General features: G+C 45.6%; 1 protein-coding gene across 2 annotated transcripts in view; it reads left to right on the forward strand.

Moving 5' to 3' along the window:
- The first annotated feature begins 13,979 nt into the window (after positions 1-13,979).
- Positions 13,980-26,848, forward strand: part of SLC5A1 (solute carrier family 5 member 1) — a 63,862-nt gene continuing 50,993 nt past the window's right edge. Inside the window, exons 1-2 of one of the 2 annotated variants that reach the window (XM_058656867.1) lie at positions 13,980-14,051; positions 22,515-22,586. In XM_058656867.1, the coding sequence (XP_058512850.1) occupies positions 22,518-22,586 (69 nt within the window). In that variant the 5' untranslated portion in view covers positions 13,980-14,051; positions 22,515-22,517. Of the gene's footprint in view, positions 14,052-16,237; positions 16,588-22,514; positions 22,587-26,848 lie in introns of those variants that run through there. The other variant, XM_004592013.2, reaches the window with a different exon arrangement.

Consider the following 26,848-nt stretch of genomic DNA (forward strand, 5'->3'; position numbering starts at 1 on the left):
AAAGATGGTCCAAGAACTTGGGCCCTTGTGGAAGAGTCAGATGGAGTTCCAGGCTCCTGGCTTCAGCTTGGCCAAGCCCAGGTTGTTGCAGTCATTTCGGAAGTGTATCAGTGGATGGAAAATCAGTCTCTCTCTCCCTTTTCTCTCTGTAAGTCTACCTTTTGAATGAGTGAATAATTAAACAAATATTGAGAAGATGCCATTCAGTCTTTACTCTGTCTCCAGAGGTCTTCAGTTATTCTCCCATATCCTTAGGGTTCCCTATATTGGAGTATGTGTCGGAATCTTCTTCCTTTTTAAAGGCTAAATAATATTCCACTGCATATATATCACAGTTGACACAATCTTTGACCTTCCCATGCATACATGTTTGTTTCCACACTTTTGCTATTGTGATTCATGCTGCTAGAAGTGTCCAAATATTCCTTCAACATCATACTTGCAATTCATTTGGGTGTATACTCAAAAGTGTATATTGCTTCATCATATGATAATTCTATTTTGTTGTTTTTGAAGACCCAGCATATGGTTTTCCATGGATGGAGAATAGGGCTGCCAGGCGTTCGAAATAGCGTCTTAACTGTTATACCCAACACCTGCCTCTGAGTGGTCTACGTTCGAAATAGCGTCTTAACTGTTATACCCAACACCTGCCTCTGAGTGGTCTACGTTCGAAATAGCGTCTTAACTGTTATACCCAACACCCTGCCTCTGAGTGGTCTAGTTTTATACAATTCAGTATTTTTTCCATTCAAAAATAATTATTTCTGAATGTGATTTGCATGTTTCTCATAGTAGGAATCAGATTTAGACCGTCCCTGAAAAAAAAATTAGCACTCATTAATTTTGCAGCAAGTCCAGCAGTTGGCTCTTCTGTGCCCCGATTGTCCCAAGGTTAGATTGTGGGGCCAGGTAGCTCCTAGAAACTCTGGGCTCCCCAGCCCAGCTGGGAAAAGGATAGAGAGTCAACAGATTTTCCTGAAATAGGGTGTGACTGTGCTGCTAAGATGAACTGGGCTTCTTGCTTCAGAGCAGGGCGTGACCTGAAGAGGGTGGCGCCAGTCTCCGCAGACTGAAACTCCCCCTTACTTGAGCAGGTAGGAACCTGCTCCTGCCTGGCCAGGCTGGAGGAACAGGGGAGTGCAGTCAAAGGCCCTGGGGTGACATCCCAGGTCTTAGAATCACATGATTGGGGTTGACCTCAAGGATCATCTGAGGACTTGGAGCCAAGGGCCTGGGTGAGACTGCCTCAAAGTCCCACACCATGACAGTGTGAGAGGATCCTGGGGCTCTGTTCTCCACCCCAAGCTTCCTCTCCTGTGACCAATGCTAGTTGAGCATGAGCTGTTTATAGCATGAGAAGGAAGATGGATTGGCAATGATTATTGCTTGCATTGGACACAGGGAGAAAGTTGAGTTCCAGGAAATTGAAGTGATTTGCTCTAGAACACACAGCAGACGTCAATTGGCTAATCCTATCCTTGCAAGTGCTGGGGTTCCATATGAATGCTGGTTCGTGTCCTAGCTTCTCCATTTCCCATCCAGTTCCCTGCTTGTGGCCTAGGAAAGCAGTGGAGGATGGCCCAAAGCCTTGGGACCCTGTACCCATTTTGGAGACCTGGAAGAGGCTCCTGGCTTCAGATCAGCTTAGCTCTGGCTGTTGCAACCCTTTGGGGGAGTGAACAAGTGGATAGAAGATCTTTCTGTCTTCCCTTCTCTCTGTAAATCTTCCTTTCCAATAAAAATCAATAAATCTTAAAAAAGGGACATACAATAAATTCTTAGTCATAGACTGATGACTACAGTCCAAGAATTTAGCTTCCTATTCCAGTCTTCTTGCCTGTATAAGCCGTGCTCCTGGAAGGCCTCCTGGTACTGGATTATTTGACCTCCGGGGCCTGCAATCAATCACACAAGGTCTCCACGGACTTAGTTCTCATTCTCTTCACATTTTCCCCTCTAGGGCCTTTGCATGGCTCATCTTTTGTGCTGATTAATACAGTATGCTGAATAATCTGTGTAAATATTTCCACAAGACAGACACCTAGAAGGTGCACTTGCTCGATCAGAGAACATACATTTAATATTTGGGGTAGATATTGCTGAATCAGCAAAACAATCTCTACTTACAGTGCAGGGAGGTGCCTATTTTTCCTTACTCTTCACAGTACTATATCTTATTGTTAATCTTCTAGATGACTGATAATTTCTTGGATAGAAGATGATTTCTTGGCTTACTAAGCTTTTATCCTTTGGGTGGTGGTGGGTGCTCATGGGTGCAAGAAAGCAGGGCACCCTTTCATGATGAGCCACCCCGTGGATGAATTTGTTAATCCTGGGGTCCTTGAGAATGAGACGAAAGCTCGTTCTGAAGGGTCTGAAGAGCCCTAAGTGTATAGGGGGAAGAGGAGCTTAGGCTGGAGGGTTGCAATTTTACCAGGGATCTGAGAGCAGCTGAAGAGCTGCAGCAAGCCTGAGCTGAGAGAAGAGACAGAAGGGATGAAAGTGGGCACCCCAGATTTCTCTCCAGGTCACTTGCCATTACTCTCTCTAGTCCATAGATCCTTTGTCTTGCCATTCATGCACGGATTTCTCTCTCTGGGTCTCAACTGGATAAAGGAATCTTAGTTTGGCCATCTGCTGGGAGCTTTGTCTATTTGGGAGGGTCTTGCATGCATTCAAGTAAAGTTAATAAAGCTTGCGCACTTTTCTCCTGTGACGCTGGGTTGTGTTTCTTTAGTTCCTAGACTCAGCCAACAACAACAACAACGAGAACAAGAACTGCCTATGAAGTGTAAGGGAGGTGGGAATGTACTCTGTTAACAAAAAGGAGTAGTACATTTTTGGGGCTTCTCTTTATTAAATAAGGAGGGAGAGTAAGAGCAAGAGAGCTCCCATTTGCTGGTTCACTCCTCAAATGCCTGCAACAGCCAGGGTGGACCAGCCTGAGGCTTGGAGCTGGGAACTTGATCTGGGTCTCTCACGTGAGTGGCAGGGACCCAGCTACCTGTGCCTCACCTGCTACCTCCCAGGGTGTGCATTAGCAGGAAGTTGGTGTTGGAAGCAGAACTGAGACTCCAACCCAGGCACAAGCAACAAGTTAAACACTGTCAATGCCTGCGTTGGAAATCAGAAATTAAAAAATATCTATTAAGGTATTTTATATATATATATATATATATAACAAAACACAGAGATTTTCAGTATATAGTTTGGTGAATTTTGACAGATGTTTGTACCCAGAGAACCATCATCTTATTCAAGACGTAGAACATTGTCAGCACCCTACCAAGCTCTCTTGGACCCTTCGCAGCTGGTTGCATTTTCCTGTCCCAGGTAACTGCTCTCTCTCTCTCTCTCTCTCTCTCACTATAGACCAGTTAATATCACTTATTACAGAGTCACGTATAAATGCAATCATACAGTGCATACTCTGGTTTCACTTCTTTGCTGAATTTATCTATTCATGTGTAATCTATGCATGGACACACTTCACAGCGTTTACAGAAAATGGAATTGAAAGATAAAAAGTTTATTGTGGTGCAAAAAGTTTTGAAAATTCTTGCATTTAAAAAATAATACACATTCCATGCCTCATGTATGGATTTCAGTTTTGTTTACACCCAACTAAACCATAAATTCCACTTTCCATTATTTTTGAAGTACCTTGTACTTATAGTTTGCTCCTTTTTACTGGTGAATGGATACCCTATAGTTTGCCCATTTTTCTAGTTTCTGATCATTTTGAATAATTCTATAAAGATTGGCGTGCCACAGAATCAGGTTTGGGCTCACCTCAGATGAAGTTTCTTTAGGGATCCCCCAACTGAACTGCTGGACTCAGAACCCCAACCATGAGGAGAAGTTCAGGTTCCATGGTCTGACAATGGAGTGCAAGTGTCAAAGCTGAGCCTCCTCAGAGGCTCAGATGGAACATTGGACAGCAATCCAGGTGCGCATGGAGGACATGGCAGTCTACTGAAGCCTGCAGAGGACACCTAACTACAACAGTGGACGGAGGACAGAACAAATCAATCAACTACCCCAGCCACGTGTTGGCAGTGAAAATCTGGACAAATGGAGACTCTAAGGTGGACTAGGTCAGCCAGTGGATTCTGGAGAGATTTCATTGTGCTTAGAAGCGCGAGATTGGCAGCAATTCAGAACAGTTGAACTACTGAAGCCACTCGAGCAATGCCCTTGGAGCATGCACCACATTTGGGACCCTGGGATGATTGGGAGGCTTGGTGGGGCTTCTCCTTTTATCTCCCCCCTTTCTCCAGATACAGAAAAAAGAGAGAATGTGGAAAAACAAGCAAGCAAACAAACAAAAAGATTGGTGTGCAAATCTTGTGGTTATATGTTGGGGTAGAATGGCTGGGTCATAGGATAAATGTTGGATAAGTTTTATTACAGATGTAAAAGTTTGTTTTGAGCAGTGTTTTCAAAGACGGCAGAGTTTAGGCTAATAGTGGGCAAAACATTCTTACTCTTTGGCTTTTACTTTCCTTATTATAAAATGGGGGAGTGTGTCCAATGCTCTCGACTCTTTGTGGTAATCTGAAACCTGTTGCATGCCTGATTCAGGCATGAAAGGTCCCTCATTAGCAATTCCCTTAGCTCAGGAGGGCACAGGTAGTCCTTCCCTATCAGGGCTAAGTGGAGATAATCACTATGATAGTAACCTTTGTAGTTGAAAATGGCCTTTGCACCAAAGAACTCAGTCTTTTCACATGGAACAGTGATGTTGGAATATACTTTGCACGGGAGAAAACTCTCCCAGCCCTGGTCATTTCTCAAGAAGTAGAAGTGGAAAGCAAGCAGTTGAATTAACTCAGAATAAATTCAAATAAGAGGTTAAGATGGGATTTGGGTTGACTATGGCTTGGAGAGCCTGGCATGATGATACATGATACATGGCCTGATCCCACATGAAAACCATCTGCTTGGCTTTTCTGCTCTTTGCTCATACAATCCTGAATCATCTCGTTTCTTCCACCAGAAGTTGATGTTTCAGCAAGGATCCGTTTGTTAGGTTTGCCAGTAAGAGCCAACCTAAAGCTGCAAGGCCAGTCAGCAGGCCCTTCTCTGATAGCAGAGTCTCTTCAAAGACAGAGATTTTAGGATTTTGCATAATTGCGACTGTTCTTAATTGAGAATTTGAGAACAATTTAGAATGGATGGCTCTTGATCTCAAACTTAGCATACAGATTTGGTAGATATATGTTTCAAACATTTTGTGGAAAAATGGAGCTAAAGGATAATGCAGAGGGGCAGGCATTTGGTCTTAGTGGTTAAGACATCAGTAACAGGCTGGTACCATGGCTCAGTAGGCTAATCCTCCCCTTCAAGCACCAGCATCCCATATGGGCGCCTGGTTAGTGTTTTGGCTGCTCCACTTTTTAAAAAAAATTTTAGATGATGTTTACATAGTTGATCAGGGTGGGAAGTCTCTAGAGTTAGGATGAAGTGGGTGTGATCATTGTTTCCAAGCTTTCTATTTCTTCTTCCCATTTCTGGAGTGAGGGGGAGAAATAAGAGGATAAGCCATACCCAGCCTTCCTACCATCCCAGTACCCGAGGATCGGCAAAAAGGTCACCTGATATCAACCCAGGGTCACAATGGCACATGTTCCAAAGGTTCTGCTCAGGTGGATGTCATAGTTTTGAAATGCTGTGAATCTCATCAATCTATGGATGAGGAATCCCTTCCAATATCCTTTGGCTGACACCATTGACCTTATAGTTTGCAGTCATCCAGATATTTGCTGTCATCGTTTGGCTGGGGTAGTTGTCCATATATTCTGTTCTCCATTCTGTGCTATGATACCAGATGTCTTCTGCAGGCTCCAATGGGCTGCTCCACTTCTGATCCAGCTCCCTGCTTATGGGCTGGGGAAGCAGTGGAGGATGGCCCTAGTGCTTGGGCCCCTGCAACCATGTGGGAAACCCAAAAGAAGCTCCTAGCTTCTAGTTCCTGGTTTCAGATCAGCTAGCTTTGGCCACTGCAACTATTTGGGGGGCGGTGGTGGTGACCTGATGGATGGAAGGTATTCCACTGTCTCTTCTTCTCTTTGTAAATCTACCTTTCAAATAAAAATAAATTTCTCTCTCTCTGAAAATAAGAAGAAGGAGATGGAGGAGTTAAAAGAGGAGGAGGAGGAGGTGGAGGAAGAGGAGGATACCAGTTACAGTGCCCTGGGTTCTGTGTCAGAGTCCCAAGTTGAGTTTTAATTCTACTCTCTGAAGCCTCCTGCTAGTGTGTGCTCTGGGAGGCACCAGGTGATGGCTGAAGTACTGCAAGTTCCTGTAACTCATGGGAGACCTGGCTTGAGCTCCTGGCTCCTGACTTTGGCATGTGTAGACACGGGCTACGTTGGCCTTATCCTGACATTTGGGGAGTAGACCAGCATATGCAAGTTTTGTCTGTCCATCTTCTACCTCTCTCTCTCCTTTCTTTGCCTCTCAAATAAATAAGAATTATTGAAAAGAATGTGAATTTTCCATGAACTTTTTGAAGTCCTCTGCTCTATATTTGTGTGTGTACATATATATAATACAAATACACATATATGTATGTTACAGAATACTTTAAAATTTTCTTTATGTATTAATTTATGTGATACTTAAATCGAAGTTAATTTAAAATGGTAGGGTAAACTCTGGGCTGTTAGTTGTTGTACCTTTCTTCTTATTCCTCTTTTTTTTAGCTTCCTGTTAAGATTACCTAAACTTGGAAAAACTTCTTAGGAATTTGAGTAAAACACTTAGAAAATCCTAGGCTTTTTTTTCTTTCTTTCTGCATTCATTCTTTTTTCTTTCATTCTTCAACCGAATTTCTGTCTTATTCTTTTGTCTTTTTTTTTTTCTTGCCTTAACAGGGAGAGTTGCCACATCATCTGGAAAAGTAGGCATGCAAATTTATTTTCAATTTCTACAAAATAGAAGATGGTGTAGAAGCAGGAAAGATCTTTCTGCCACAACCATTGACTGGATGAGTGGAAAGTACATGTTGTGGTTATGCTTATAAAGATTGTGTGGTTAAGTTCATGTTCTTCATTGTACTTTAAGCCTAGGGCAAGTAATAAAACCAAGCAGGAGCCAGAAGATCTGAGTGTCAGCTGAGCTATCCCACCGTCCATCTGGGTGACTTTGACCAAGACCTTTCCTTTCCCTGCATCTCAGTTTATTTCTGGTAATCTATACGGTTTTCCTTGGTGGATCACCCATACCCATAGTTTTATACTTTTATCTCAGAGCTCCTGAAAGTGAAAGGAATATATGGGGGTATTTATGAATGTACGTATTTAATATTTTTATTCTATTTGTTTGCTTTGAATGGCAGAGAAAGAGAGAGAGACAGAGAAACTTCTACCTGCTGTTTTACTCCCCAATTCAGTTTGTGTCCCCAACGTAGGTGATGGGAGCTCAACCACTTGAATATCACCAACTGTCTTCCATGGTGTGTGTTAGCAGGAACCTAGGTCAGAGAGAGATCTGGGGCTTGAACTCAGTTACTCTGATATGTAATCCCACTGCCATACCAAGTGCCTGCTCCAGAAACAAGACATTTACATTTTGTTAGGAGTGTTGGGGAAGCCATGAAGTTAGGTGACACTGGGCTTGTTTCAGTTAGGGTGGTCAGAGAAGCCAACAGTTTTTAACCTATATTTGGGTCACTAACCTTTCTGAGACTCTGATGAGAGCCTTGGATCCACTCTCCAAGAAAACACAAATGTAATCACACGTGTACATACAACTTCCGAGAGTTAGTGGATGAGTTCCACGGCTGAGACTGGGACCCCCTGCTGTGCTAGTTCCCAGGTGTTCTGTGGGAGGAAATCTGCCATGCTTAGCATGTCACACAAGGTTCTTGGGGTCCAACTCCTGCACGCATATCTGGTCTTATCTCCCACTGTTCTGCCCAGCCATGCAGACAACAAGCACTGCTAGTTCTCTGAAAACACACACCATGGACTCCCTACCATGCCCTAATTGTGTTGCTTCAGAAGCTCTAACTTGTTCTTTATGACTCAATGAAGGGACAGGTATTCAGCCAAAAGCAATTAGGATGCTGCCTGGGGTAGCTGTGTGCTCCATCAGTGTGCCTGGGTTTGAGTCCTGGTCTTGCTCCCTGTTCCAGCTTCCTACTAATGCACACCCTGGGAGAAAGCAGGTAATGGCCCAAGAGGTTGGGTGCTGACCATCCGGCATGAAAGACTCAGATTGAGTTCCAGGCTTTTGACTTCAGCCTGTCTGGGCCCCCCCTGCTGTGGGCATTTAGAGAGTAAATCAGCAGATGGACTATCTCTGTCTTGCTTTTGGTCTCTTTGCCTTTCAAACAAATTAAATAAGTAAAAACTCAGTGCAAAATATCCCCTTACAATGATGGTCTCTTTTGTCCCTCTCTCCCTCCTTAGCAAGACAAAGTAAACATGTTCTGTCTCCCATTGCCCTGCCATCAGAGCTTCAATCACATGGTACTTACTTATGGTCATCATTTTTAAAGGCTTATTTTAGTTTTATTTGAATAGCAGGGTTACATAGAGAGAAGGGGAAAGGGAAACTTCCATCTGATTTTCACTCCCCAAACCCCTGCTTCAGCCCCTGTTGGTGGTCAACACTGGGAGTCAGAAACCCAGGAATGCAATCCAGGTCTCCCAGAAGGGAGGCAGGAACTCCATTGCTTGAGCCATCACCTGCTGCCCCTTCGCTCCCCACCCTCCCAGAGTCCGCAAGTGCAGGAAGTCAGAGGAAGGAGCTGAAACTGGGCATGGAACTCAGGCACTCCAATGTGGGATGCAGGCACCTTAGCTGACATCTTAACTAGTCACTGGTAGCCTGCCATGAGAGTATTCTTTGGTAGTGGAACAAGTGAATCAAATGCATTACACGTTTAGAACTAACAGTCTGGGGAGAGAGCATCTGGGTGGGGACTTCAATCTTTTTCTCCAGGCCAGATGACGGGCATGTCTACTCCCTCCTTCTTCTTTTTTTTTTTTCTTTCTGACTTGACACTCACATGACCTAAAATGAACCATTGCAAAGTGAATAATTCAGAGACAATTAGCATGTTTACACTGTTGTGCAATCAATATCTCAGTCTGGCTCCAAAACATTTTCATCAGCTGCATAGGAACTCCATCCTCCACATGTATTAGGCCTGTGCATGGGTGTTAAGCTCCTGAAAGGCAAGGAATGTGTTTATCTTACTCACTCTGCACTCTTTGTGCTCAAACAAATGCTCTACTGGTATTTGTTGAATAGATGAAGAACTTTAAACAATTTATCTATTTGAAAAGCAGAGTTATATATAGAGAAAGGGAGAGACGGAGCTCTTCCATTTATTAGTTCACTCCCCAAATGCTCACAACAGCTAAGCCTGGGCCAGGCTCAAGACAAGAGTCATAAAAACTATCCAGGTTTTCCATGTGTGTGGCAGATACTCAACTATTTGAGTCATCCCCTGCTACTCCCCAGGCACATTAGCAGGGTGTCAAGTCAGAAGCAGAGTAGCTGGGACCTCAACCAGCACTGATATGGGATGCAGGCATCCCAAATAGCAGCTCAACCTGCTGTATCACAGTGCTTCCTGGAATCCTAGCCTCCGTGTATGACACGTGGATTAATTGCTGGGTAAGGCTCAGAGGGAAGAATGCTGGTGGGTTCCTCAGCTGGTGCTTGAGATCTCTAAGCTGCCCTCTTCCTCTCGGGAGCTGTTCTTCTGCCTCAGCTCAAGCTGGATTCTAAGGGTGATAATCACACTAAAGGGTGTATCTCGGAGACTCAACATCTCCAGGCTTCTAAGGTTAACCTTCTTGCTCTACCTGTTCTCACCCTGGGCTCTGAATTTTCATTTCTTTTCAAGAATTTATTTTTATTTATTGGAAAGGCAGATTTACACAGGGAAGGACAGAGAGGAAGATTTTCCAGCCACTGGTTCACTTCCTGAGTAGCTGCAAAAGCCAGAGCTGAGCCAATCTGAAGCCAGGAACCAGGAGCTTCTTCTGGGTCTCCCACATGGATGCAGGGTCCCAAGGCTTTGGGCCACTCTCTATTCCTCTCCCAGGCCTCAGGTAGGGAGGTGGAAGGGAAGTGGAGTATCCATAACATGAATATGGGGTCCAGGGTGCATGCAAGACGAGGACTGTAGCCACTAGACTATTGCCCTGGGCTCTGAATTTTCAGAAAACCGGCTATTGCTGGAAGATAGAAGTGGATCACAGTTAATGTTTCCCCTGTGTAGAAATAACTAACAGATCATTGAAATGTCTTACACTTACAAAGAGCTGGAGACTGAGCCAAAGGAAGGTTGAGGCAGGGAGGAGGGCGGGTGGGAGGCAGGCCCAGGACTAACCTTGGAATCAAGATCACACCTTCACTTCTTGCTTGTCTCCTCCCACCCCTCCTGTCTGTGCTGGTGGTTAAAATACAGGCTTTGATCCATGGGATTGCAAGCCAGCTTGGCTATTTATCAGCTCTGGGACCTTGGGCAAATTACTTAACTCTTTTGTGCCTCAGTTCTCTCACCCATAAAATGGGAAGAGCAATCATGTCATTGTGAAGGCTGAAGTTGTGCTGCCTGTCATGTGACATGGTTCATGTATTCTTTTCTGTGCCTATCTCTTGCTGCATGAGAGCAGGATCCTGGTTGAGAAATCCTCAAGTAAAAGTTAAAAAAAAGACCTCACAAAAATCCTTCAACTTTGAGTCCAGTTAAGTTGGTGATGAAGATGAAAATTAGCCATTTTAGGGGCAGGTGTTTGGTCTAGTGATTAAGATGCTGACTGGAATCAATTGGGTTATATGTGTCTTATATCAGAGTGCCTGGGTTTAAGTCTTGGCTCTGCTCTTAATTCCGACTTCCTGCTGGTGCTGACTCTGGATGGCAGCATGTGATGGCTCACGTAGTTGGATCCCTACCACTAATGTGGGAGTCCCAAGTTATATTCCCAGCTCCCAGATTCTGTTATGAATACTCAGAGGAGAAAGAATCAGTGGATGGGAGTGTGCATACTCTCTTTATCTGTTTGAAATATAGTGTTACAGAGAGGAGAGAGAGAGAGGGAGAAAGAGCTATCTTCCATCTGCTGGTTCATTTCCCAAATGATTGCAATGACCAGGGCTGAGGCCAGACTGAAGGCAGGAGCCAGGAGCTTCAGCCATGTCTCCCTCATGGGTGACAGCATCCCAAGTAATTGAGTCATTTCCCACTGCTTTTATCATGATGTTAGCAAGCAGCTGGGTCCAAAGTAGAAGATCAAATTAGCACTCAAATGGGATGCCAACATTGCAGCAGGCGGTATTACATGATACGCTGTGCCATTGCCTCCCACCTCCCAATTCTCTGTTTCTTCGTCTCTCAAATCAACAAATCAGAGTTTAAAAAATGAACCATTTTACTGAGCACTAAAGCAACATGCTGAAATGATTTCCCCATTTTCTCATTTATCTTAAATATTATTTTCCATATTTTGCAAGTGAATAAAATGAATGCCCCTCTCCCCATAAGATCATGGGTTCAAGGGGATCTCACTAATGGGAGGAGATGGCAGAATTCCATTCAACTGTGTCTGACTGTGTAGCTGCAGCTCTTTGGGGGAGGACTGTGCAGGGAGGCTCTGGATGCTTAATGAGCAAAAGTTATGTTGCCCCTTTCGGCTTTTAGAAATGATGGAGAGCAGTAGAAAAAGTCATCCCTAGGACCAGCAGACGGGGTGAGGGATGGCATTTAAGCATGGGGGCTGGGGGCAGGTGTGTGGCTCAGTTAGTTGCTGTTTGAGATACCTTCATTTCATGTTGGAGTCCTTGGGCTCAACTCCTAGCTCCCCTTCTGATCTAGCTTATGTGCATCCTGGAGGCGGCCAGTATGATGGCTGTAGGACTTGGGTCCCTGCTTCCTATGTAGAAGACCCAGATTGATTTCTGGGATTCTGACTTTGGCCCAGCTATTGCAGGAATTTAGGTGGTGAATTAGGTAGTGAGTGGGAATATCCCTCTCTTTGTGTCCCTTAAAAAAAAATCAAGTGTGATTGATATGCTCCTGACCCACAGTTGCCTAGGGTTTATTGTTTCTAGTGGATAGGTAGAAGGTGAAGATCCAAGGAGCTTAGGAACCTGAGCAGAGTCAGAATTGTTATAAGGATTCTTTCTTAAGAGACAAACTGGTTAGATTCTGCCAATTTGACAAGTGAGGAAATGGTTGCAGAGAGGAGAGTGGCCTGAGGCCACTTGGCAGAGGAACGTGCACTTGGATCCAGGCCTCCTGATACTTAGCTATGCACTCACTCTTCCTGCTACCCCAGGTTGAGAACAGGGTGGCCTTGCTCGGGGGAAGGCAGTTGGGGTGTCCTGTAGCTTCCTGCTCCATGGATCTTCTCAAGCAAGTCTAGGATTTGAGATAGATAGGCCTGCTACATAGTAGCCTAGGTTCTGGTCCCAGCCTGGAACTGGCATGCATGGTGGGTACTCGCTGCATGTTCACTGGATGATAGCCAGAACCCTGCGCCATTCAGCACACCAGGGGCTGAGCTGGGGCTTAAATCCTGGGACATGGCCCACCAGCGGTCAATTTCCTGCTGACTGTGGTTTTGGAAGGAGCATCATATCTGTCCCTCTCAGCTTCCTGTCTTTACTCCCTCCATACCCAGGTACCAGCTCTGGAAAGTAGCCTGTGATCAGCCCCAAGGACCCCTTTCCTGGCCCTTCTCACTCACCTTCCCACTCCTCTCTGTCTGGCAACTTTCTGACTTTTCTCCCCATGTCTGAATTCGCTTTCTGCAGTAGCAGCAGCATGTTCCTTCACCCCATCTCCCAAAGTTCATTCCACCTGTGTCCTCCAACAAATCCTTCCAGATCCAGACTCCTTCACCCTCCCTCAATCATTGTAGAAATGACCTTTCAAAGATGTTAGTTCCTAATTCTGGGAACCTTAAATGCTACTTTGTACAAAAGGATCTTAGCAGTTGTGATCAAATCAAAAAGAAATCTTGGAATGAAGGTAGATGTCTTCAGGAGGAGAGGTAGAGGGAAACGGACACTTTCAGAACCTTTTATGTCAAATTCATACGAATATAAAGTAGAATGATGATTTTTAGGGTCTAGGAGGAGGGGGTTGGGGAATTAATTATTTAAAGGAATGCAGATTTTTAGTTTGGGGTGATGAGAAACTACAGGAAATGGGTGATATTGCTAGTTGGATAGTATCATGAAGATATTTAATGCCACTGAATCTTATCCTTAGAAATGGTTACGACAAACCCCTCAGAGTGGGTACCACATCAGCACCCTGGGTTGATATTAGGTGAGTGTTCCCCATCCCTGGGTACTGGGGCAGTTGGGAGGCTGGGTATGGCTTCTCCCCTTATCTCCTCCCTTCCTGCAGAAACAGGAAAAAGAAATAGAAAATTTGGAAAGAGTGATCACACACTTTTCACTAACCTTTGATCCTTACCACTCTGATAAACTATGTAAACATCATTAAAAATAAAAAAATACATAGCACAAAAGAAATGGTTATGACAATAGATTTTCTGTTATATAGAGATTTTCTGTTACATAATGATTTATTGGGCCTGGCGTGGTGACCTAGTGGCTAAAGTCCTCGCCTTGAATGCGCTGGGATCCCATATGGCCGGTTCTAATCCTGGTAGCTCCACTTCCCATTCAGTTCTGTGCTTGTGGCCTGGGAAAGCAGTGGAGGATGGCCCAAAGCCTTGGGACCCTGCACCCTTGTGGGATACCTGGAGGAGGTTCCTGGCTCCTGGCTTCGAATCAGTGCAGCACCGGCTGTTGCGGTCACTTGGGGAGTGATTGATCGGATGGAAGATCTTCCTCTCTGTCTCTCCTCCTCTCTGTATATATCTGACTTTGCATTTATTTATTTATTTACTTATAGGGTGGATAGAGAGACAGAGACACAGAAAGATCTTTCATCCACTGATTCACTCCACTGGTTTACTGGTCAGGGTGAAGCCAGGAACCTGGAACTCCATCTGGGTCTCCCACATGGGTGACAGGGACACAAGGACTTGGACCCACTGGTTTCCTGGGTGCATTATCAGGGGGTTGGATTGTAAGTGAAACAGCCAGGATTCAAACTAGCACTCTGATATGGAATGCCAGTGTTGGAAGTGGTAGCTTAACCTGCTACGCCATAAAACCGGCCCTCTATTAGTTTTATTTTCATACACACACATAGATAGATAGATAGATAGATAGATAGATAGATAGACAGATAGATAGATAGATTGACTGGAGCATAAACCAGAGTGTTGGCAGCCAAAAGCTGGAAGAGGCAAGGGAAGATTGTCTTCTGGACTTCTCAGTGGGGTGGCTCTGCTGGCTTCCTGATTCCAGTGGGAGTCTGATTACAGAATTCTGCCTTCCGTGTCTTTGAGGGGATATTTCTGTTCTCTTAAGCTGCAGGGTTTAAGGTAATACTTGTTACAGAAGCCGTAGGAAAGGCCTGCACTGAAACACACCCTGATTTCCTAGACTTTGCATGCTTAAATTCACAAACAGGGCAAGGAGAGAAAATTCTAGTATGCCTCTCCACCCCTCTGCTCTGCTCATGTTCCACTGTCAAGGGAGATCTTTTTTGCCCTACATTTGACACTGTCATGGCTGTACCAAGGTGCTCAGGTGCAAGAATTGCAAGGGAGGGCCACAGGTGGCAGGTGAGCTGTCCGTGGTCTACTTGCCGCTGGCCCTGGCTGAGCTGAGATCTAAACTAGTCATAGGAGCTCCCTCTTTAGCCTCCACGTGCCCACTCTCAGCGCCTCTGCTCCTAGGCTGTTGTCATCGTGTGAGAGAAGCTTGGGGGATGGCACATTCACCCTGGGCCCCTTGCTGGGAAGCAAGGCTTAGCTTCCTGTTTCAGGACTGCTCTGGGTAGGACTTTTGAAGATAGTAGGAGAGGGCAGGGATTCTGCCTGGCCCAGAGCCAATGGAAAAAGCTTTGCTGAATAAATGAATGGGTGAACTTGGATGAAAAGTGAGTTGCGCTAAGCTGCAACTGATGACTGAGCTGTAAGTCTTGAGGAAGCATCCATAGCAGAGAGCACCTGCTCCCAGAATGTAACTCTGGGCATTATGCTGGGCCCTGAACATGGCCTGAACAGTCTACAGTGCCAGGGCCTGAACAGGGGGACTTGGAGAAGGTCAACAGGGGTACTGTCTCAGTGATGTTTCCTGCAAGGGGGAGAACAGGTGCTAATGAGGGAGGAGAGGTAGGAGATCTCTGAGGCTGTGAAGCAGAAAGGGTCAGGCTGTTCACCTTGGGGCAGTGCATGGTGGTTAGCAGCGGGCAGGGAGGGCCCACGGCACGGTTTCTGTGCTTCTACCCCTACTGGCACATCCTCATCAAAGCAAGGCCCTTCTCTCCATTAGCAGCCACGTTTGGCTCTGCTCTGCGATCCCCAAGGCTGGCATCCCAAAACACGACCCTGTCCCTTGCTCTACAAGGGGCTTACCTAAGCAGGCTTCTGGCTCACTGTGTGACATGGATGGTCTTGGGTAGGTCATTCCTCCTCGCTCAGCCATCCCCCCCAGCTTTATTTGTGGAGCAGTGGGAATTGGGCGATCCATGATGCAGGTGATGGCTCAACCCACTGACTGTGTCACAACGCCAGTCCTTGATGAGCTCTTTGCAAGGGAGTGTCTGCTCCTTCTCCTTTCTCTCTGTGTTGGAAAGGCCCCAAAGTCATGTTATTTGGTGAGACACAGGGCAAGGAAATGATTCCCTCCGTCTCAGTTTCTTCCTTTCTTACTCTGTGGGTTAACAATGCCCCTGCGAGCCACAGATTGTGCAGGATGGAGTTCAGAATGTGGGAGGGTGGGTGGTTGGGTGGCCAGCCATGTACAATGATTGAGATTATGATGGTGCTATTCGTCTCCACCCCAACGTCTACTCCTAAGAATGTTCTGTTGGGACACCAAGAACTTGGCAGATTTCGCAGAAAAGCCTTCCACCGATTTTACACAGAAACCAGCTACACAGAGGGAGGTCCCGGGCCTGATCCAAGGGTAGGTGGCAGGTGGCCCCAAGTAGTAGCGTGTTTGCACCCAGCTGTGTCTGCATGGAGCTACTCTCAGGTGCGGTCTCAAGGCAGGTTGGACTGCGGAGGGTGTGTGTGTGGTGGCAGTGAGGAGACAGGTGCCCGCTGCAGGAGCACAGAGGGGCCTTTGTAACCAGGAGGGCACCACCTCCTGGCGGCCCCTCCCCGTGCGTGGGACAACCCCTTTACCTGCCGGTCTCCTTGCCTGTGGCTCCTTATTTTGCGCTGATACCCGACTGTGCAGCAAGCAGCAGTGGGACCCACCGCACAACTGCCCAGCTGCCCTGAAGACGACGTCGTGGGTCCCCTCCTCCGGGGCTGATCATTAACCCAGAGGCCGTATAAGGAGCAAACGGATCCCGGGCAGGGCGGCCGAGAGGGACCCGTAGTCACCGCCGCCATGGACATTAGCACTTCTATCCCCCTGACCACCGCGGCGCCCCCAGAGCCCTACGAGCGCATCCGCAATGCCGCCGACATCTCCGTCATCGTCATCTACTTCTTGGTGGTGCTGGCTGTCGGGCTGTGGGTACGTGAGGGTCCCGGGACGCCGCGGGCAGCGGGGCAGGCGAGGTGAGGGGGAGCTGCGATTGGGGAGCGGAAAAGAATCGGAAGCTCCAGGGCTCCGTGGCTCCAGGGCTCCGTGGCACCGAAGTTTGAGGAAAGTACCAAAGGGAATCTGGCAGAAAGCCCAAGGAGGCTACTGGCAGAGAAGGGTGGCTGGGCAAGAGACGGTGTGCAATTCCCCCAGGGACTCCTAGACCCGGGAGAAGAACGTCAAGGGTGTGACCACTATCCTGTGTCTTCACCACCCAGCTTCTGCACAAAGTAACTGCAGGATGGGTATCTTGCTGCAGGTGCACAGGGGCCGCTCACGCCCACAGGGAAGTTGCCAACCCCTGCAGTCAGTCCCAGGGACTGGGGGGAATTAGGGATGGGATAAGTGGTTGGAGCAGGAGGAGGGGAAAGAGTGGCGCAAAAGAGGGAAGTGCGACTGTCTTTGTGATTGTGGACGCACCAAACCAGAGAAACTTGTTCTCAGAAGCCTGGAACTTGGAAAGTGCACTGGTGACAGACTCTGGCACACCCAGTGACTAGGAGAGGAGGTGTTTTAGAAGTGCACGCATATTGCAACCATTTTCAAGGGACAGGAGGCCAGGGCAGGCTGTCACTAGGTGGTGTGTCGGCTTCTTTTGACTTGTGGGGGAGAAGGCAGAGGTAAACCAATCCGGGGACAAACAGCTGTTTCAACTGCTTACACTTTTTTTTTCTATTTTTTTTTTTAAACTTGACCCCAGATGTGAAATGGGGTCCGCATGGCTGCCCTCTCTCAGTACTCTCAGCTTCCCAGGACCTCGTGCAAAGTGTCCAGCTAGCAGCCAGGAGACTCAAAGATAGTAGCGGCTTCCACTGGCTTCAAGTCGTGCAACCGTGGATAAACTTTCTCTACCCATCTCCCTCCCCATTCCCCCGTTTACTCAAGGGTAAAACAGGGACTTTCTTAACTGGATATGTGGTTCCCCCAAGGCAGTCGGTTGTGAAGAAGTGGAGATGAATCTGGGCGCTAGGAGTTAAAACTGCTACCAGGAGTGCCATCGGATTCTTTGGATGATTTTTGTGCTCTTAAGAAAAGGCGTCAAAATGGGCAGCTGGAGGCAGGGAGATCTGGAGTCCCATTCTGCAGAAGAACCCCGTCAAAGCCCCACGCAGCTGTGAGCTGCCTGAGCGCTGCAGCAGGCAGAACTCCTCCCAGAGCTCGGGTCTCTTGACTCGGCGGTCGGGGTACGAGGTGCTCTTGCTCTGGATCTGCCTTGGTCTTCCTACCCGGACACCCAGCTCGTACGTGCTGCAGGCACGCTGGGCACCCTTCATGTGTTCACCGGGCCACACAGCCTGTTTTCTGGACAATCACGGATAAGCTCTGTTCCCTAACCACTCTCCTCTGAGCCTCACCGGTCCTGTCTGCCGCTGCTTTACACTTTTTTTTTTTTAAATGATGTTTACACTTTCGAAGTATCTGAATCAGCATCACTTGTCCTGCTAAATGCAACTTAATGAGCCTGCTAGTACTTGTCTACTTTGTTTAATCTTCACTCATTCATCAGTGCCTCTGGACCCTGATTGACTTGGTGGCTGAATTCCTTCCAGTTACCCTTGTTGTTCTTGAGATGTCAGGGTGGCTTGACTGAGAGATGGCCATTCTGTGTCCTGCCAGACGCTGAGCTGCACAGATGGAGCGGTCAAAGCCCCACTGCACTTCTTCAGTTTACAGAAGGCGCCTGCAGTCACTAGCCCCGTCTCTGACAACATTATTCCTTTCTGTTTTATGTTCTCCCAGCTCTTCCTCATTCAGTCATATGAGGGTTTAAAAAAAAATGAGCAGAAAAAGGCAATGAAGGGGGCAGTTCATTTTAGTACAAGTGAAGTTTGAAATCTAGTTTTCTCTTAATGTGCATTTTCCAGTGAACTTATGAAAGACTCCATTTGTGTGTAGATGTCAAATTATTTTCCACCAAAATAAAATGATCTTTTTTTAAAAGTATTTATTTTACTTGAAAGTCAGAATTACAGGGAGAGACAGAGAGGAAGAGCTTCCATCTACTTACTGGTTCAGTCCCCAAATGGCTGCAACGCCCAGAACTGGTCCATTCGGAAGCTGGGAGCTTCTTTTGGGTCTCCCACATGGGTGCAGGGGCCCAAGACCTTGGACCACCTTCTGCTGTATGCCTACATTATTAATAGGAAAGTGGAGCAGCTGGGACTTAACCTATATGGGATGCCAGCACTGCAGGCTACGCCATGCCAACCCCTAAAATCATCTTTTAATTCAGTTTTAAAAGAACTTTTGGAAGTATCTCTATATTGGGCACTTACTTTTTACTTCTTCGGTATTTATTTCCTTTTTTTTTTTTTTTTGGCACAACCCCATTTATTTCTTAAAAGATTTTTTTGATCTTATCCTTGCTGGACTAATCCAGTAATTATTCCACAGTCTCACTCAGGCAGAAAAAGGGGAGTGGAAGTCTTGTTTTGGCAACAAATATACTAAAATTGGGACAAAAGGGGAGTGGAGACGAACTTGAACTCAAGTACTGTGATGTGGGTATCCCTAACCACTGTGCCAGAATCCCTGCCCTGGACAACTGTATAGATTGTCCAGAGTCAGCTGCAGCAGATCAATAATATAAAGAGAGGGAGGAGGGCAGAGGCGGCGTTCCTGCTCTATACTCTTGAGGACTGGGCTTCGGCCTGAGCTGGACCAGGAGTGAGCTGATGGCTCAGAGAACCTCTAAAGGACCCGTGAGAAGGACTAGACATTAGGTACTGAAGATGGTTGTATGCCTCCTGTTCCTTCTCCTGAATCTTCGGTGACTCCTTCCCTACTGCCTTTCTTGTGAAGCCTTTATGAATAAGGGCTGCCTTCAAAACATTCATGGAACATTCACATTATAACTTTCGTAAGTTCCTGTACCCAAGGAAAATTCACATTATGAATTTCATAAGTTCTTGCAGCCAATACACTTCCCTTTCATAATTTTTTTTAAAGTAACCTTTTTTTATGCCTCATATTGGAGAGCCTCATCTCTGACCTGTTTCTCACCGCTCTGCCCTCCACATGCTTCATCCAAGTTCATGGTAATACTGTTCGCCCATGCCGTCTCCACGCTATCCACCGTTGCACCTTCAGATCCTGATGTGTTCCTGTGGTTGGAAGTCTCCCTCTCTTTTCTCTGACTACTAAGTACCCCCTGCCCTTTGTTTTTGAGCTTCTACTGTCTCTGAGGAGCCTGTCCTTTTTCTGTATCCCCACACTAGGGGTTCCAGACAGAAAAGGGATGATTCCAGCAAGCTCCTGTCCGCATCTTCAGACAGGAAAGATGTGAACTGAGTTTCAGTGTCTGGTCTCTTATGTCACATTTAGCATGAGTTTAATAAGAGTGGGATTGTCCTGCCCACTGGCTGTAGAAAGCCCGTGAAATCATTTGGTCTGGTACTGCCCAGGCAATCACAGGCAGGACTTGAAATCCAGTGTGTCAGTTTGTCTAAAGCAGGCTGATTTTTTTTTTAAAGATTTATTTTATTTTTATTACAAAGTCAGATATACTGAGAGGAGGAGAGATAGAGAGGAAGTAGAGCTGCCGGGATTAGAACCAGCGGCCATATGGGATCAAGGCGAGGACCTTAGCCACTAGGCCATGCTGCCGAGCCCAAGCAGGCTGATTTTTAAGTTGATCATTTTGTATGGTTGGAAAATAATGTTATAAATATCCAAATGAGTCTGGGAAAAAAGAAGTTTTCTTATCTCTGATTTATAATCTAAGAAGAAGAAAATTAACTGCTATAAAGTGTTTCATTTTGAGGTAGGAAACTCAAAATTGAAACTTTTTTTGTATTTTAAAAAAGACTTTTTTTAAAAGATTTATTTTTTTTTATCGGAAAGTCAGATATACACAGAGGAAGAGAGAAAGAGAGGAAGATCTTCCGTCCGATGATTCACTCCCCAAGTATACACAACGGCCGGTTCTACGCCGATCTGATGCCGGGAACCAGGAACCTCTTCCGGGTCTCCCACGCGGGTGCAGGGTCCCAACGCATTGGGCCATCCTCGACCGCTTTCCCAGGCCACAAGCAGGGAGCTGGATGGGAAGTGGAGCTGCCGGAATTAGAACCGGTGCCCATATGGGATCCTGGCGTGTTTAAGGGGAGGACTTTAGCGTCTAGGCTATGCTGCCAGGCCCAAAAAAGACTTATTTTTATTTGAAAGACAACTGAAAGAGAGGAGAGACACACAGAGAAATACCCTTTCCCAAATGGCTGCAATGGCCAGAGGTGAGCTGATCTGAAGCCAGGAGCTAGGAGCTTCTTCTGGCGCCCGTGAACCATTCTTTGCTATTTTCCCAGGCCATAAGCAAGGAGTTGGATTGGAAGTGGAGCAATCGGGATATGAACCCAGTGGCCATGTCAGCCCCACAGGTGGAGGTGTAGCCTACTACACCATGGCACCATCTCTACAAATTTTTTTTTTTTTTTTTAGATTTATTTTAATTTTATTACAAAGTCAGATACACTGAGAGAAGGAGGGATAGAGAGGAAGTGGAGCCGCTGGGATTAGAACCAACGGCCATATGGGATCAAGGCGAGGACCTTAGCCACTAGGCCACGCTGCCAAGCCCTACAAATTTTTTTTTAATATATATTTGTAAGGCAGAGTGACAGGGAGAAACAGAGAGAGTTAGAGCTAGAGGTAGAGACAGAATTATATAGATTGTCCATGTTTTACTTCACTTCCCAAATGGCCCCGACAGCCATGGCTGAACCAATTGAAACTAGGATCCCATAACTCCATCTGGGTCTGCTATATGAGTGTCAGGGATTCCGGTTTTGGTCGTCTGCTTCCTTCTCAGATGCATTGACAGGAAGTTGGATCAGAAGTGAAGTAGCTAGGAGTCAATCTGGCACTCTGATACAGGATGTGAGCATCCTGAGTGCTGGCTTAACTTATTGTGCTACAACACCCACCTCAACAGACATTTGCTGAGCGCTTCATTTAGCATGTGTTGAGAGCCTTGCAGATAGAGACGCCCCTCTCTCTGTGTCTATCTCCATCTCTATCTCTATGATCTCTAATCTCTATTTTTATTTTCATCATCTCCATCTTTATTTGTCTTAGTGCTTGCTCTCTGCTCTTCCTGGGAATCATCAACATACACAGAAGTGATTATAACTCAATGCCAAATTATATTTTCATATGAGACACAAGTACCATGGAGTAGAAGCCAGGGTAGGAGGGGTCAGCTTAGCCCTTCTCCTCATCCAACCACATTTAATGGGACCTTGTATTTGTGACAGTGAGAGTCCACTAATGAACAAGATGGGAATGGATGGTAGTTCTCAAACAGAGATTTTGTGACACTGCAGGAAGAATGTCTTGCATTCTTGAATCAGTTTTCATTTCTTTGATGTGCATGTGTGTGTCGGGGAGGACAGGAGTGGGAGGAAGGAGCTAACAGCTTAATTGAAAATAAATCTATGGAAAATGTGAGTCATCTTTCCCCAAAACTTTTGGAAATTCTTTCATATAATTCACAATATCATATGGTACATTTTAGAAACATGATATTTCACGAGACAGCTCCAAATGCTTGCAGGAAAGGCAAAAGAAATTCTGTTTCTTCCTGTGTAGTGGCAAAGCAGATTGAGGTGGAGTCATTTGCTCAAAGCCATACTGTGAGCCATCTGTAGAGCTGATACTAGGGCACATCATTTAAAGCTTCTGAGCCTCAGGGTCCTGTCTGTTGGAGGTAGGTCCCTTCCTCCTTGATTGGATATGTTGAGGCTCCAGAGCAAGGAGGAAATGTCGGTGTTGCAGAAAGTGGAGTGGGTGGAAGAGAGTGGTGACAGCCTTGAGGTCACTCCCCTGGTTTTCTATGACATCTCTGACCCTTTCATCCACAGGCTATGCTTTCCACCAATCGTGGGACGGTTGGAGGCTTCTTCCTGGCGGGTCGAAGTATGGTGTGGTGGCCGGTAAGTTTTTTCTGAAATATGATTTGCTTAGCTTCCATAGGCCCTTTCAGAAGCCATGTTTTCCTTGGCTTTGTGTGATAATGATTCCTCTTTCTAGCTGTGATGCTCACCAGATCTCTTGGTCATCCTTAATCTTTCACACCCTCTATTTTTTGAAAGATTCATTTATTTTGTTATTGGAAAGTCAGAATTAGAGAGAGAGAAGGGGACACAGAGAAATATGTTCCATCCACTGGTTCGCTACACAAGTGGCTGAAACTACAGGAGCTGACCCAAGCTGATTGGAAGCCAGGAGCCAGGAGCTTCTTCTGGGTCTCCCACGTGGGTGAGGGTCTCAAGGACATTGACCATCTGCTACTGCCTTCCTAGGCCATAAGCAGTGAACTGGAAGGGAAGTGCAGAGTAGCAGGGACACAACTTGGTGCCCGTATGGGATCCTGGGCATGCAAGACGAGGACTTTAGCCACAAGGCTACTGCAACGGGCCTTCTCTATTTTTAAAAAATGATTTATTTATTTTCTTGGAAAGGCAAGTTAACAGAGAGAAAGAGAGAGAGAAAGATCTTCCATCTGTTGGTACCCTCCCCAAATGACCGCAATGGCGAGAGCTGAGCCAATCCAAAGTAGGAGCTTCTTCTGGGTCTCCCATTTGGGTGTAGGGTTCTAGGGTTTGGGCCATTCTCTACTGCTTTCCCAGGCCACAAGCAGGGAGTTGGATGGGAGCTGGCACCCAGATGGGACTCTAGCACTTGCAAGGTGAGGATTTAGCCATTGAACCATTGGGCCAGGCACCACCATTCTCTTTACATAAATGATGGTCTGGATCTTCCAGGGGATTAATAGAGGAGAAAACTGCACAAGGTGGGCAGCGTGAACACAACAACAAACAAACAAACTGAGATAATCTACAAATTGGGGATGGTATTATCGTTCAGGAGTCTTAAGACAAATGAAGATGCTGTATGGAGTGGAAGTTGCAATAAATAGTAGGTTTTTGACTGTATTTTTGCCATAAGGGACTTCAAAAAACTGATGCAAAAATGAGATTAAGAAGTTTATTTTGGTGCAAAAATTTTTGGAATCTACATGAATGAGTCATCTTCAAAAAATATACAGATGTGCATTATGAAAAACTATTCATAGATTTTTAAAGTTTTTGTACCAACATAGTTTTATCTCTTAAAGCCATATTAGAAATTTATTTACTTTTATTTGAGAGGGAGAAAGAGGGGGAAAGAAAAGAGAGAAAGAAATAGACACAGAACTAAACTACCATTCTCTGGCTTAATCCTCAAAATGCCTGAAGCATATTTGATTGGGCTGGACAGAAACTGGGAGCTGGGAACTCAATCCAGGTCCTTGTCATTTGTGGCAGGAATCCAATTACTGGAGACATCAGTATTGCCTTCCATGAGCTGCGTGAGTAGAAAGCTGGGGTCAGGAGCTAGAGTTGGATATTGAGCCCAGGTTGTGCTGAAAAAAAGACATGGACAAGGGCCTGTGCAATGGCTCAACAGACTAATCCTCAGCTTCAAGTGCCAGCATCCCATTTGGGAACTGGTTCATATCCTGACTGCTCCACTTCCCATCCAGCTTCCTGCCTATGACCTGGGAAAGCAGCAGGGGATGGCCCAAGTCCTCAGGACTCTGAACCTACGTGGGAGACACAAAAGAGCTCCTGGCTTTGAATCTGCTCAGATCCAGCTATTGCAGCCATTTGGGAAGTAAAATGGGGATGGAAGATCTTTCCCTCTTTGTCTTTCTTTCTTAAATCTATCTTTGAAATAAAAATAAATAAATCTTAATAAAAACAAAGACATGGGTATCTTTAACATAATCTTAACCACTAGGGAACACAGCTACCTTCTCCATGGAATTTTCTTTCTTTCTTTTTTTTTTTTTTAAAGATTATTTATTTTATTACAAAGTCAGATATACAGAGAGGAGAGACAGAGAGGAAGATCTTCCATCCGATGATTTACTCCCCAAGTGAGCCGCAACGGCTGGTGCGCGCCGATCCGAAGCCAGGAACCTGGAACCTCTTCCGGGTCTCCCACGTGGGTGCAGGGTCCCAATGCATTGGGCCGTCCTCTACTGCTTTCCCTGGCTACAAGCAGGGATCTGGATGGGAAGTGGAGCTGCCAGGATTAGAACCGGTGCTCATATGGTATCCCGGGGTTTTCAAGGCGAGGACTTTAGCCTCTAGGCCATGCTGCTGGGCCCCTCCATGGAATTTTCAAGGTACTGTCAATACTTTCTGCTTCACAGAATAAGAGGTTTTTGTCTGTCCCAACTCGAGTTAACTCAATGCCTGATATGTGATCTGTAGGAGGCTCTCGATAAATTCTTACTGAATGGATAGAGGGGGAGCCTGCTACTGTTTCCTGTTAAGACTTTCCTCTGAAAGATTTTGTATATTGTATACTTAAGAGGCATCTTTCCATGACACTGGTACAGGGCAGGAACTTATCCCAGTCCAGATTTTTCTTTCAAATGGATGGGAGAAAAACTAGGAGGTTCCTTCTGTCATATCGGCACAGAGCTCTTGCTGGTTGGTCAATTCAGGCCAATGGCCATTTTGACCCAGAGTTCTGGGTCAAACTCAGAAGTGGCCAGTGGCCAGTTGAACGAATTGGTCACACTGTTCTGTTCCTTGAGCTTAAGATACAAGGAAGCTGGCTGCTGAAAGATGGAGTTAATGAAGCCTGCATGCAATAGGAAGAGAGTGACAGCTGTGAGGTGCATGGAGGAAGAGAAGCCAGCAAGTGAGAACTGTCCCTGTAAGTGATATGTACAGAACAGAGAGACCTTAACCAGGAAGTCATGCCATCCTCTACAGTTGACATTTGATCAACTCCTTGGGGAGGGAGTTTAACACCTTCTGTGCTTGGCGTGATGACTCAATGGCTACATCCTTGCCTTGCAAGCTCTGGGATCCCATATGGGTGCTGGCTGCTGTCCTAGCTTCCTCATTTTGCATCCAGCTTATGGCCTGGGAAAGCAGTAGAGGATGATCCAAAAGCGTCGGTATTAGCATTAGCAGGGAGCTGGATCAGAAGTGGAGCCAGGACTTAAAAAGATGCTCATAAGGGATGTTGTCATCAAAGGCTGTGGCTTAATACTGTGTCACAATGCCAGCTCTGTATTTACCTGTTTGAAAAGAGTGCACCCTCCACACCCTGTTAATGCTTTAGTGTTCGCCAGAGCAAGCCTGCCAAGTGCTCATGCAGACCCAGACCCTTCTCTTTCTCCTCACCACTCCCTGAGACACAAAACTCACTACATTCAGGACTAACCTTTTTTTCAGGTAGCTCTTTTCTGTTGACTGTAATCAAAATGAAATTATATTTCTTTGTGTCAGCTCTTTATGATTAATTTATTTAGGATAAGACTTCAATTTCCAATTCTGGGTCTTTGAGGAAGCCAAGGCAGGGCAGGGGAAGTATAGAGCAGTATAGTTGAATTTTGAATGAGATCCGGTAACACCTCACTTCATAACCAGATATGACATTCTTCTTCGTGATGTTTCTCAAGATTGCATCTGGGTTGAGGGCTGATGAGTGAGAGGGCGTAGCCGCACCCAGAGCAGGTAGGGTTGGGTGGTTTGTGTGAGGTTTCCCCTGGGTGTTGGTTTCCCATGCATGTCTTAAGACTGGATAATCCTAAGCGGCTTCATTCTACTTTCGAGTACAAGTTACTGCTTCCTTTACAAGGCTAACAAGGACTCTTTTCCTTCTAACTATATAATTCATGAGATTATACTTAAGAGTTTCGATATTTTTAAAGCATTTATGAATACATCAGATTGTCAGGGTCACAGCAAATGCATGGTTATTACTACAACACACTTCTTATCAATTCTCATGTTAATGTAATGTTAAAACAAAGAGAATAGATTCAATGTAGCTAATGGATACGGGTCTGAGATTATAATTAATCTTTCTTTCCTCCCTTCTCTTCCTCCTTTTCTCTTTCTGTTTTATTTTTTGACAGTGTATTTGTAATTTATATTAGGCTCAAAGACTTATCCTTCTCTAAATAAATAGTTCAACGAGTGAAAATTAAAAAGGCCCTAGTTCAGCAGGAATATGGACAATCAATGGGCTATCAATGATAAGCAAGTGAAAAAATGACCGTTATTAAAAGATAATCATGGATCATTAAAACTACAGTAGTATATAATTCTTAGTCATTGACTTGAGAGAACCATAAAACAAAGTTTGACTGAATCATAGTTGCAGCAATACTGATATACACAGATAT

Source organism: Ochotona princeps, chromosome 29, assembly GCF_030435755.1.
Source record: "Ochotona princeps isolate mOchPri1 chromosome 29, mOchPri1.hap1, whole genome shotgun sequence".
In the NCBI taxonomy this organism is placed as follows: domain Eukaryota; kingdom Metazoa; phylum Chordata; class Mammalia; order Lagomorpha; family Ochotonidae; genus Ochotona; species Ochotona princeps.